Source organism: Oncorhynchus mykiss, chromosome 22 (assembly GCF_057628025.1).
Source record: "Oncorhynchus mykiss isolate SJ-2025 chromosome 22, ASM5762802v1, whole genome shotgun sequence".
NCBI classification, from domain to species: Eukaryota; Metazoa; Chordata; class Actinopteri; order Salmoniformes; family Salmonidae; genus Oncorhynchus; species Oncorhynchus mykiss.
The window spans coordinates 16,385,656-16,400,036 of NC_143043.1; the positions used below are offsets into that span (position 1 = coordinate 16,385,656).

General features: G+C 43.0%; 1 protein-coding gene across 11 annotated transcripts in view; it reads right to left on the bottom strand.

Moving 5' to 3' along the window:
* Positions 1-219: 219 nt before the first annotated feature.
* stxbp5l (syntaxin binding protein 5L) overlaps positions 220-14,381 on the bottom strand; it is a 232,826-nt gene continuing 218,664 nt past the window's right edge. For 10 of the 11 annotated variants that reach the window (XM_036958794.2, XM_036958792.2, XM_036958790.2 and 7 more), the window contains 6 exons: positions 13,025-13,264; positions 12,212-12,575; positions 11,879-12,044; positions 3,906-4,017; positions 3,486-3,706; positions 220-3,369 (listed from right to left, as the gene is read on the bottom strand). In XM_036958794.2, the coding sequence (XP_036814689.1) occupies positions 3,328-3,369; positions 3,486-3,706; positions 3,906-4,017; positions 11,879-12,044; positions 12,212-12,575; positions 13,025-13,264 (1,145 nt within the window). In that variant the 3' untranslated portion in view covers positions 220-3,327. The remainder of the gene's footprint in view (positions 3,370-3,485; positions 3,707-3,905; positions 4,018-11,878; positions 12,045-12,211; positions 12,576-13,024; positions 13,265-14,381) is intronic. The other variant, XM_036958785.2, reaches the window with a different exon arrangement.

Consider the following 14,381-nt stretch of genomic DNA (forward strand, 5'->3'; position numbering starts at 1 on the left):
GACTTGCCTAGTAAAAAGATATTGTATTTTACTTATATTGACCTAATATTAAAAAACAGTCATATGTATGTATATATATTTCTGTAGTATATTGCCCAACTTTTTAAAGTGTTGGTGCAATGTTGGTTTACAAAAGTCTTCCATCTACAATTTTAACAATCGTTATGGCTTCATACCACAGCTCTTTACTGTGTAGTTGGGGGAACAAAGCAGTACAGGTTTCTCTGGTGTGTACATCAATCAATGTTTATTTGAATTTTCGATTTGCATCAACATATTTTCAGTTCTTTTTTCAGTAATCTCTATTACACTACTATAATATCAATAAGAACAAAAGGTGGTAGAATCCATTTAAACAAGACAAACTTTGCTGCCATCATTGAGAAAACAACCAGAGAAACGGTTGGCTTGGCCAGGAAACAACAGTGTGGACAAGAGTTCCAGTGACTAGACACAGCCAGAATAACCAGGTACAGTACCATGATTCATTTAACAGACATCTACAGAGAAAGAATATCCTAAGAATATCCTATTTTTCTATGTTTTTGTGTTTTTCTTTACTCCCAGCCAGCATTGTTGTACAGTTGATATAAAATCAAAATAAACATACAAACAAAACACCCTTTTTCTCAGCCATTGAAGTTAACTGCACCGGTACTAACTCAACACAAACCTCAGAGACGGTATAGTACACATAGGGAAATAGATCTGTTCCCTCTTCATTAGACCACCACAATCAGTTATGGACAATGGCCTTCATATTGGCCTGGAAAGCAGCCAGGCAATCAAATCCAACTCTTTCTAGGGTCTGGGGCTGACTGGCTCCCAGTACAGTAGACTGTCTGTCCTTTAGGAATGTCTCACTAGCCTGAGAAGGAGCAGAGTGAAATGAATAGTGATAATGCAGGTTTTTACCTGTGTGTGTGTGTGTGTGTGTGTGTGTGTGTGTGTGTGTGTGTGTGTGTGTGTGTGTGTGTGTGTGTTTCAGCTGTGTTGTGTAACATATGTTGTGTGAGAGAATGGTTGCCTGTATGGTTATGGTAACCACCTTTCTGTGGTTCAAGGCAGGGTGGATATGTGAGCGTCGGTGAGGGAGAGTGAGTGACTGTTGTGGTCATAACAATCATTTAGACTTTCGTATATCATTTAAAAATACAAACATAACCTTTGAAAACAGAAAAATAAATGATGGTATTGTCATGTCACAATAGATCAGTTACGAGAGGACTTGTCAGTGTTACGTGTACACTTATTGACTTGTACAACATATACAATAACATGTATCATAGAACAATCTTTGTACATAGATGATCATTTAGGAGAGAAGAGGCTACCACCATCCACTAGGGGGTGAGGATAAGGGGGGGTTACATTAAGGTCATCAAGAGCAATTACGAGTAAAACGAAGAATAGAAACACCTTTGCTTCAAACTCATATCAGTCTGGATTCCTTAAATGTACCAATATGTGTAACATAGAAGATCCATATACTCTATGTGCCAACGACACCTGACAACCGCAAGACTCATGAGGGTAGGCTATTGTTAGTCTCGCTCTTATTACATTTCTCCATATAGATCAACAACACGGACCGACCGCAGGATATTTTTGATCCGGAATGGTAATAGTGTTTAAATGGATCTGACTCTACCTCAGCCTTTTAGCTAGGCCTACTCCTGTTCAACAAGACCCCATGGAGACTTCTGAAGCATAGTTTTCTCATCAACGTGCAAAAGAGGACCACTCTGGATACCAAAATGTAAACACGGGACCCACCACCCACAATAACATATAATGACACAATCCTCCAACTGACACCTTCATTCGTGAATTGCTTTGGCAGAAGAAAGAGTACGAGTTTTGTCTTTACATGGGCTTGCGTGAGACACACACTGGCTCAACAAACTCATACATAATATGGGAAAGGCAGCAGAAGATTCCAATGAAGAAGCAACAAACAACAACAAAAACAAAACATAAAAAAATGTGTCACAATTCTGTCAAAAGAACCAGAAACCCAGTTACAGCGACAGACGCCTATCAACGGCCATACTGAAAGGTTGGGCTCAGCTAGCCTACTCTTATCTACAGCGAACACGTCATTACTACCACATAGTATTAGCTCTTTGCTAGTTTACAGTAAGGGGCTTCACCCATCTTGATTTATGGCACGTGAATTATTACATCATGTTATATATGTTCAGATTAGAAATATAAACACACTCAATCCAGACCTCACAGTCTACTATCACCGTGGCACCTCAGCCAACACAACTAATTTCCATGACCGTTCACACATTATTAATCAATATATTCTCTGTGTTCACACATTATTAACCAATATATTATCTGTGTTCACACATTATTAACCAATATATTCTCTGTGTTCACACATTATTAATCAATATATTCTCTGTGTTCACACATTTCTGGCAGGGGGGGTGAAATGTACCTTTTTTTTCCCTGGTAACAGGTCTAGTCAGTAGTAGCAGCCAAGAGAATGAAATTAGTGCCAGTAAAATTGACAATTCAGTTGTTCAGAATGTGTGGATATGTTGAAAGACTAGATTGTGTTTTTGCACTGTGAGTACACCACAGAGATCTTGGATAACGATATAGTTTGAGCTCAGTGTCTAATGGTGGGAATATGAATAGTATCATCATTAGTAGTATTGAGTAAAGAAAGTATTGAAACTGAAATGATGTGTGTTCAGAATGTGTTCAAAAACCAAATGAAAGTAAGAAAAAAAAGGCAAACAGAAAAATGTGGCTTTATAGCTATGCAGGAATACATTTTCGTTTTTATATATCTTTTTTTCCATATTTCAAAAAATATAAAGTTTTTTTCATACTTTCTGTTGTTGGCTTATATTATTAAATAAAAGTTTTATTTTGTTTTATTTCCCTCTGTTAAAGTAGCATGCTGCTTTTTAATATTGCAGTTTTACTTTTTTTTGTAATCATCTGTTTAGTTTCATGCAGTCTTGTTGGATTATTAACTTTAGAGTATCTACACAGCAAGATCTGGGTAACCCACCCACACACACTGATGGACTGTCATCATCTACTTTGGGTTCCCCCTGTCGTACCAACTTACTTCCTGGTCTGTGTCCATCTCACTATAGTCTAGATAAGTGACTGCCCTCTGTCCAAGTCTTGTGACAATGATGTACAGACGGCCTACAGAGAGGCCCGTTAACACAAAGTCCCTCTTGTGTCTCTCTCTATCTCTATCGCTCTCATGTCCGTTGAGTAAAGGTCCATGTCCCAGCATAGTGCCCCCCCCCCCACCAGGTGGAGGGGCAGTCACAGCCCGCTGTCCTGCCTTTAAAGCTGATACCATTTCTTGTCCTTATGTTTCAGCATCACCTGTGGAGAACAGATAGAAAAGAGACACAGGGTAAGATACATATCACCTTATAACACACCCCTCTTGCTTTCCCCAAGTTGCTTCATCACACAATCACTGGCTGGAGGGGTCGTACCTGGTGGGCGTGTGTGGAGAAGGTCTCGGCGCTGTTCATCATGAGGGCGGTGCGCTCCTCCAGCTCGCCCAGTCTCTCTCCTCTCTGGTCCAGGGCGATGCGGGCTCGGGCCAGGTCCCCCACGACGCCGCCGGCTGCAGCCTTCATGTTCTCCAATCCCATTGGACCAGGGATGTGCTGGGCCAAACTCCGAGAGGCCTTTCCCGCTGCTGCCTCCCCAACTATAGGGAGATGGAGAGGAGGGAGATGATAGATAGAAAGAAAAAGATAGAAAAATATATTGGAGAGATGGATAGGAGCGAGAGGCAGAGAGAAATGAAAAGATAAAGGGTGGGAAAAGGTTCATATGTGTCAAATTGTCTCTCACATGCTTACTTGGTACACATAAATAACACACGTAAAATATAGAAGGTAACCTACACAGCTCCTCTCTGTCGAAGGTCTGGGCGTTGCCCCCAAAGAAGCCCTTGAGGAATCCTTTGTTCTGGGCCTCTGGTGTTTCTATAGGAGTGAACAGCTCCCCCAGCATGTCCTGAATCAACACACCGCACACATTAATACACACACACTAATTATGACACACAAAAGAATGGCGCCGGAGGGGAAAAAAAGCCCACCATTTTACGAGCTCCTCACCAGTTTTGATATTTTGTGTTTTTTTGCAATGTTCCTAACTTTTTTCCACATAATGTTTCGGCCATTATGACCAAAAATAGCTTATGGATATTAAAACAGCGAATACTAACCTCGATTTGGATGAGGACTTCTATTTCAACGAATCGGAGGCAAAGGATATAATGCTCATCCCAGACCAGGCCCAAATCCCTGTAATTCGGAGGAGGCGGAGACGGCGCTGTTGAGGTCGGGGTGCGAGATATCTAATGAGATCGCGATGGCGAGTGGATGAGTCGCCATTACCCTCCGTTCTATTGGTGAACGTGCAATCACTGGAAAATAAACTGGATGAGCTCCATTCGAGCCTATCCTATCAATGTGATCAGATGAACTGTAATATCCAATGTTTCACCGAGTCGTAGCTGACCAAGGAATATATAAATCTAGCTGTTTTGTCTATACATTGGCAAGACATAACAGCTGTGTCCGGTAAACTGAGGGGAGGGAGTGTGTGTCTCTTTGTCAACAACAGTTGTTACGCAATCTCTAATATTAAGGAAGTCTCAAGGTTCTGCTCATCTGAGTTAGAATACCTCATGATAAGCTGTAGAACACACTATTTACTAAAATAGTTTTAATCTATATATTTCAAAGATGTCTATTTACCACCACAAACCAATGCTGGCAGTAAGACCACTCTCAACGAGTTGTATAAAGCCATAAGCTCACCTAGATGCAGCGCTCCTAGTGGCCAGGGATTTTAATGCAGGGAAACTGAAATCCATTTTACCTCATTTCTACCAGCATGTCTCCTGTGTAACCATAACCATTAACTCTATATTCCTGATTCCTGCTTACAAGCAAAAACTCAAACAGGAAGTACAAGTCATGAACTCAATACGGAAGTGGTCAGATTAAGCGGACACTAAGTTACAGGACATTTTCGCTAGCACAGATTGGAATATGTTCCGGGATTCATCTGACGACATTGAGGAGTTTACCACATCAGTCACCGGCTTAATTAATAAGTGCATCAGTGACCGTAGGTGCATATCCCAACCAGAAGCATTGGATTACAGGTAACATCCTCACTGAGGGAATGGCTAGAGCTGCCGCTTTCAAGGAGTGGGATACAAATCTGGCCGCTTATAAGAAAACCCGCTACACCTTCCAATGAACCATCAAACAGGCAAAGCATCAATACAAGTCTAAGATCGAATCCTATTACACCAGCTCTGACGCTCGTCCGATGTGGCAGGGCTTGCAAACTATTACGGATTACAAAGGCAACCCAGCCATGCGGGTGAATGACTGATCGTGTATGGAGGAATTCTCACTGTCACTGTTCCTCAACTTGGCAGTAAGCACAGAATATTGCTACGGGAACAACTGAGGTATCTCAGTTTCAAGGTCTCAACTTGGAGAGAGAGAAAGCCTTTTGTGAGGTATTGGTCAGTCAAGCCAACGGTAATGATTAATTATGCTAAATCATGCAAATATAACTTTTTCCTTTAACGAGTCTGACGAGAAGGATATCCAGCTTTCACTGGAACATGCCCAGATCCATGCCTTTTGCATGAAGAAAAGACACCGGAAAAGGGGAAGCAGATCAGGGATTCTTCTGAGAATTCGGAGGCGAGTAAACTCCCAATGCCTTCTATTCTTCTTGCTAACGTGCAATTGTTGGAAAATAAAATTGATGACCTACCATTAAGATTATCCTACCAACGGGACATTAAAAACTGTAACATCTTATGTTTCACCGAGACGTGGCTGAACGAAGAAACAAACAATATAGAGCTGCCGGGATTTTCCATGCACCGGCAGAACAGAGACACTACCTCTGGTAAGATGGGTGGGGGTGTGTGTCTTTTTGTCAATAACAGCTGGTGCACGATGTTTAACATTAAAAAGTCTCAAGGTATTGCTCGCCTGAGGTAGAGTACCTTATGAAAAGCTGTCGACCACACGATCTACCAAGAGAGTTCTCATCTGTATTATTCGTAGCCGTATATTTACCACCACAAAGCGAAACTGGCACGAAGACCCTCTCAACCAACTCTATAAGGCCATAAGCAAAGAATAAAATACTCACCCAGAAGCGGCGCTCCTAGTGGCGGGGGAATTTAATGCAGGCTAACTTAATTCAGTTTTACCAAATTTTTACCAGCATGTCATATGTGCAACCAGGGACATAAAATCCTATACCACCTTTACTTCACACACAGAGATGCATACAAAGCTCTCCCCTGCCCTCCATTTGGCAAATCTGACCATAATTCTATCCTCCTGATTCCTGCTTACAAGCAACAATTAAAGAAGGAAGTACCAGTGACTCGCTCAGTGCGGAAGTGGTCAGATGACGCGGATGCTACACTACAGGACTGTTTTGCTAGCACAGATGTTCCGGGATTCATCCAATGGCATTGAGGAATACACCACCTCAGTCATCGGCTTCATCAATAAGTGCATTGGTGACGTACGTACAGTCACTGTGGGGACGACATATCCCAAACAGAAGCCATGGATTACAGGCTAAAGGCTAGAGCTGCCGCTTTCAAGGAGCGTGAGACTAATCTGACTCTTATAAGAAATCCCGCTATGCCCTCAGATGAACCATCAAGCAAATCATCAATACAGGATTAAGATTGGATCCTACTACACCGCCTCTGACGCTCGTCGGATATGGCAGGGCTTGAAAACTATTACGGACTACAAAGTGAAACCCAGACGCGAGCTGCCCAGTCACTCGAGCCTACCAGATGAGCTAAATGCCTTTTATGCTCGCTTCGATGCAAGCAACACTGAAGCATGCACAAGAGTACCAGCTCTTCTGGATGACTGTGTGATAATGCTCTCGGTAGCCGATGTGAAGAAAACCTTTAAACAGGTCAACATTCACAAAGTTGCTGGGCCAGACGTGTACCAGGACGTGTAAACAAAGCATGCAAGGACCAACTGGCAAGTGTCTTCACTGACATTTTCAACCTCTCCCTGACCGAGTCTGTAACACCTACATGTTTCAAGCAGACCACCATAGTCCCTGTGCCTAAGGAAGTGAAGGTAACCTACCTAAATGATTACCGCCCCTTGGCACTCATGTCAGTAGCTTTGAAAGGCTGGTCATGGCTCACATCAACAGCATCCTCCCGGACACCCTAGACCCACTCCAATTCGCAATCTCAATCACACTCCACACTGCCCTTTCTCACCTGGACAAAAGCAACACCTATGTGAGAATGCTGTTCATTGACTTTGGCAACAATGCAAAACGTTATGTTTGGCATAAAAGCAACACAGCTCATCACCCTGAACACACCATCCCCACTGTCAAACATGGTGGTGGCAGCATCATGGTTTGGGCCTGCTTTTCTTCAGCAGGGACAGGGAAGATGGTTAAAATTGATGGGAAGATGGATGGAGCCAAATACAGGACCATTCTGGAAGAAAACCTGATGGAGTCTGCAAAAGACCTGCGACTGGGACGGAGATTTGTATTCCAACAAGACAATGATCCAAAACATAAAGCAAAATCTACAATGGAATGGTTCAAAAATAAACATATCCAGGTGTTAGAATGGCCAAGTCAAAGTCCAGACCTGAATCCAATCGAGAATCTGTGGAAAGAACTGAAAACTGCTGTTCACAAATGCTCTCCATCCAACCTCACTGAGCTCGAGCTGTTTTGCAAGGAGGAATGGGAAAAAATTTCAGTCTCTCGATGTGCAAAACTGAGAGACATACCCCAAGCGACTTACAGCTGTAATCGCAGCAAAAGGTGGCGCTACAAAGTATTAACTTAATGGGGCTGAATAATTTTGCACGCCCAATTTTTCAGTTTTTGATTTGTTAAAAAAGTTTGAAATATCCAATAAATGTCGTTCCACTTCATGATTGTGTCCCACTTGTTGTTGATTCTTCACAAAAAAATACAGTTTTATATCTTTATGCTTGAAGCCTGAAATGTGGCAAAAGGTCGCAAAGTTCAAGGGGGCCGAATACTTTCGCAAGGCACTGTACATATTATCTCAATCAAACTACCTCGAACCAGAGGTCGACCGATTAATCGGAATGGCTGATTAATTAGGGCCGATTTCAAGTTTTAATAACAATCGTAAATCTGTATTTTTGGACACCGATTAAAAAATAAATAAAAAAATGTACACCTTTATTTTAACTTGGCAAGTTAAGAGCACATTCTTATTTTCAATGACGGCCTAGGAACGGTGGGTTAAACTGCCTTGTTCAGGGGCAGATTTTTACCTTGTCAAATCCGGGATTCAATCTTGCAACCTTACAGTTCACTAGTCCAACACTCTAACCACCCGCCTCTCATTGCACTCCACGAGGAGCCTGCCTGTTACTCGAATGCAGTAAGAAGCCAAGGTAAGTTGCTAGCTAGCATTAAACTTATCTTATAAAAACAATCAATCAGTCATAATCACTAGTTAACTACACATGGTTGATGATAGTACTAGTTTATCTAGCGTGTCCTGCGTTGCATATGATCGATGCAGTGCGCATTCGCGAAAATGGACTGTCGTTCCTCCAACGTGTACCTAACCATAAACATCAATGCCTTTCTTAAAATCAATACAAACGTATATATTTTTAAATCGGCATATTTTGTTAATATTGCCTGCTAACATGAATTTATTTAAACTAGGTTAATTGTGTCACTTCTCTTGCAACAGAGTCAGGGTATATGCAGCAGTTTGGGCCGCCTGGCTCATTGCGAACTGTGTGAAGACAGTTTATTTCTTCCTAACAAAGACAGCCAACTTCGCCAAACGGGGGATGATTTAACAAAAACGCATTTGCGAAAAAAGCTTGATCGTTGCACGACGGTACCTAACCATAAACACCAATGCCTTTCTTGAAATAAATACACGGAAGTATATATTTCTAAACCTGCATATTTAGCTAAAATAAATCCAGGTTAGCAGGCAATATTAACCAGGTGAAATTGTACGCAGAGTCAGGGTATATGCAACAGTTTGGGCCGCCTGGCTCGTTGCGAACTAATTTGCCAGAATTTTACGTAATTATGACATAACATTGAAGGTTGTGCAATGTAACAGCAATATTTAGACTTAGGGATGCCACCCGTTGGATAAAATACGGAACGGTTCTGTATTTCACTGAAATAATAAACGTTTTGTTTTCGAAATGATAGTTTCCGGATTCAACCATATTAATGACCAAAGGCTCGTATTTCTGTGTGTTATTATGTTATAATTAAGTCTATGATTTGATAGAGCAGTCTGACTGTGCGGTGGTAGGCAGCAGCAGGCTCGTAAGCATTCATGTATACCTTGTACAGAACACCTTGTACAGTATATAGCCTGTACTGTATATAGTCTCGTTATTGTTATTGTGTTACTATTTTATTTTTTATCTATTTGTTAATTTTCTTACTTTAAGTGCATAGTTTTTATTTTATTTTGAACCCCTTTTTTATTCTCCCCAATTTTGTGGAATCCAATTGGTAGTAGTTACAGTCTTGTCTCATCCCTGCAACGGTACAGACTCGGGAGAGGCGAAGGTCGAGAGCCATGCCTCCTCCGAAACACAACCCAACCAAGCCACACTGCTTCTTGACACAATGCACATCCAACCCGGAGACCAGCCGCACCAATGTGTTGGAGGTAACACTGTACACCCGGCGACCTGGTCAGCGTGCGTTGCGCCACAGGAGTCGCTAGTGCGCGATGAGACAAGGATATCCCTGCCGGCTAAACCCGAGCCAATTGTGCATCGCCCCATGGGCCTCCCAGTCGCGGCCGGCTGGGACAGAGCCTGGGCTCAAACCCAGAATCTCTGGTGGCACAGCTAGCACTGCGATGCAGTGTCTTAGACTACTGCGCCACCCGGGAGGCCACTTAAGTGCATTGTTGGTAAAGGGCTCGTAAGTAAGCGTTTCAGCATTCGGCACATGACAAATCAAATTTGATTTGATTTGACACACATTAATACACACACACACACACACACACACACACACACACACACACACACACACACACACACACACACACACACAACACAGATTAATACACACACATTAATACCTGCACACACAAGTACACACACACATACACATTAATACACACACACACACATTAATACACATTTCTAACCAACATAAACACACAGTAACACAGTCATAACACAGTCCTAACTAACCAACATAAACACACAGTGACAGTCATATCGAACCAGAGGCACACAACAGCAGATTACGCACAATGGGATTTGTGGATATTTAGGGATTGCAAGTTGGCTAAAAAAAAGCACGCAGTTGATGAACCAGGTTTGAAATATTGTAGGTGAAGTCATCACTTGTCTGCCGATTTCAAAAAGGACGCTTGCTGAGAAGCATATCAGTGTTGGAGTTTTACTGTGCCAGCAGATGGCAGTAGGATTATGCTGCATGTTCAGTCATGTTGCTGGATGAGAAGGACTGCATGTCTGAAGCTGGAGCTTCACCAATGTCTGCTCTTATTAGTGTGTGTTTGTTGTGATGGCTCTATAGCAACACACACACACAGTGTTGGGAAAGCTACTCTGAAAATATAGTTTTCCTAGCTACCGATTCCTTCACACTGCAATAAATGAAGTTACACTTCCGTTACAAAAATAAAACGGAATATAACTAACGACTGGGTCTTAGATATAGAAATAATAGAACTAACAACAGGGTCTTGACTCTAGATATATAAATAATAGAACTAATAACTGGGTCTTGTCTCTAGATATAGAACTAACGACTGGGTCTTGTCTCTAGATATAGAAATAATCAAACTGACTGAGTCTTGTCTCTATATATAAACCTGATAGAACTAACAACTGGGTCTTGTCTCTAGATATAGAACTAACGTCTGGGTCCTGTCTCTAGATATAGAACTAATCTAACAGATGACCGCAAACAAAAGATGAGAAAGTATGAATTAGCTTTTTTTTGTATATATATATATATATATATATATATATATATCAACAAAGAAATGTTATTTCTACCAGTAAATGTGTGCTTTAATGTTGTTTTATTTTGCCACTGTGGTATAAGTGCGATTCATTAGTGAAAACTCCACTCCACTGCGTCATCCATTTTTCTAAGGTAATGTACAGAATGTCAGCGTTTAGTTTCAAGTGAGAATTGGGCAGGTCTGATGCCGAAAAAGAAACAAAATTCTTGCCAACCATATTTTATTTTATCTTTGCTGAATGTATAGTGTGTAGTTCCAGTAGTTAGCTACAGCGCGACATGACAAAAAAAAAGTCATTAACTACTGAAAACACTACCTAGATTAGAATGTAGTTCAACTACCACCAAGCTACGGCAAAATATAGTTGAGCTCGTAGTTCACTACTCGCCAACGCTGTGCACACACACACTCCACCACCACAGCGCAGTGGAGCAGTGGAGCTCAAACCACACATGACAAGCGTGACATTTCACTTCAATGGCCACTGTCATGATTGGGCTTTAGCAAAGGTATCAATTATAGCACCCATATATTTACTGCACCACTGGCTCTGAGAAATCACTCTGTCTAAGCTGCAGGACGCAATGTGCTGTCATACCCACAGAGCAATGAGATTACCAAGGATAGACACACAAACACATGCACAGATACGCCCAGACACACACACACACACACACACACACACACACACACACACACACACACACACACAAACAAACAAACAAACAAACAAGTACAGATAATTCTAAACTTCACAGTACACAAATGCACACACAGATGGGTGCTGACCTGTAGGTTGTCCGTCATCTCCTGGCTGTATGTGAGACGCTGTATCTCTGTAGGAGAGCTCAGATACAGGGCCTGGCCTCCGTTAGTGAAGACAAAGGTCCGGGCGATACGCAAGTCGGTCAGGGGAAGGTAGTTGATATCCATCAGGGGTCTTAGACTGGGCAAACTGGGAGGAGACAACAACAGAAAAAACACAACGCTGTCAAGGGTGGTAGTAGTAGAAGTCTTCTCATGGGCCTGTAGGAATACGACAGAACAACAGTTCTTTTCGATCCATCAAGGGAACACGACCAAGACAGCTTTTGACAGGCATGAGAAAGACCGACCGTATACCTTAGGGTCATGATGTGTCCATTGGCGCAGAAGCAGGCCAGGCAGACGCTGTTGCAGACGGAGACAACGTCAGCCCGCAGGAGGAAGGAGGACTCTGTGATGTTGTGGGTGAACAGGACAGCCTGGGTGGGCATGAGGATGACCTTGGCCTGCTTCTCAGAGCACACAACGGCCAGGTGACCGTCACCGCACGCCTCCTGGGATGATGACGGGGAGAAGTTGATCAGCTTGCGCCTGCGGGGCCGGTCTGGGTCCTCGGGACCGTTGGGGTCCCGCCACACCTCATAGGGACTCTGAATGAGAGCGCCCCCACAGTCCAGGAAGGCAAATCGCAACACAGAGCCTTTTAGCATCAGGACGGTACCTGGGTGTGCCATGGAAAGAGGCAGATAAGGAAAGATAGCACTTTCGGTAACGTGACATCCGAGATATTTTCTATATTCACCAAACATTCAATTCTTTCTGATCTTGCTATCTAATATTGACTAATATCAGTCATTGAAATGGAATGAGAGAGTAGGAGGGCAGCAAAGAATGCCTACCTGCAAATCCCATTATCACACCCACGTTAGCATATCGATAATCTCTTCTCAATTGTTGCTTAGGTGGGCTTGAAGAGTAAGCCCCTCCCCCACCACCATGCCCTCTGTTGAACCTGCACCCCTACACCCTACCCTGTGAGTCAGTGAGTGATTCCTCCATTACAATCCTGTCTAATGTCAATGACATCAAAATAACGAAGGCTAAGGCAGGCCACATTCGGGATCTCCTTCCCCCAGACCATCTATCATTCCCTCAGGCAGACAGGCTCACCACTGGGCCCCATGGTGATGGGCTCCTCCATCCTCTCCTCCTCTTCTGTGGGGATGGATATGGGCAGGAGCAGGACCACGCCCAGGCTGGTGCCCACCCACAGGCAGGCGGTAGGCAGAGCATCGCCCTTACGGCCGTAGGACTCTCCGAACTGCAGCGTGGTCACTGACTCCTTGGTGTCGCGATCAATGCTGGACACACTGGAGCTCCGCGAGCGACTGAATGAGTTCTCTCTACTTTCTGCTTTACAACAAATTCCGGGGAAGGACACAGACACAATGAGCCAGAGGGGGGGAGAGGGAGGGAAAGAGAGAGAGAGAGAGAGGGAAGGAAGGAAGGAAGTAAGGAAGGAGAGAAAGAGAGAGAGAGGAACAGAAGGAAGGAAGGAAGGAAGGAAGGAAGGAAGGAAGGAAGGAAGGAAGGAAGGAAGGAAGGAAGGAAGGAAGGAAGGAAGGAAAAAAGGAAGGAAAAAAGGAAGGAAAAAAGGAAGGAAAAAAGGAAGGAAAAAAGGAAGGAAGGAAAACAGTAGACAGAGTGGAGAGAAGAAGAGAGAGAGAGAACAGGAATAGGACAATGGAGTATGCAGACAGACAGAAAATAGAGGGTGATATACAGAAAGAGAAACAAGGCAATAAGACCAGGAAGAGAGAGATGTGGAACATAGAGAAGGGAGAAAACAGCTGCTTAAAAGGGGGGAGAGACAACGAGCAGCCAAGTGAGAGCACACACACACGTGCAACACACAAATACACACACACACACACACACACACACACAGAGACAGACACACACACACACCACAAACCAACATGAAGTCACAGCTGTAGTGCTTAGTTACAGTTGGATCCATCTATGACTCATTTGATTATGGCCCAATGAAAGCAAACACACAGTACGAAACCATTTCTGTCCTTTTGAATTTTCCCATTATTATGTTCTCTCACTCACTGCAGGTTCAAGAAATACCCTGATGTGCATACATACACACACAAAACACAGGTACTCATACTGTACACACACACACATACACATACACACACACACAAAATAGGTGGACGCACACACACACACATCACATCAAAACACACAGATTGTGTTGACCCCTTGCCTTGCTAGGCATTCGGATCCTCCATTACATATTTATAGATTTAGCCTCCTGCCTCCACCATAAAAGTATTTCTGTATTGCCCAAGAATGATTCATGCACTTCTCAATTATTTACAACCTGACTATGTGCTGCCTGGGCTTGTTCTACAAACACCGTAGACTTTATAACTTAACAGCGGCTGGGGATTTCTGCATTGCCCAAGGTTCACTCTTAATATTTTCATTCAAAAAGCAAATGGAACAAATTGGA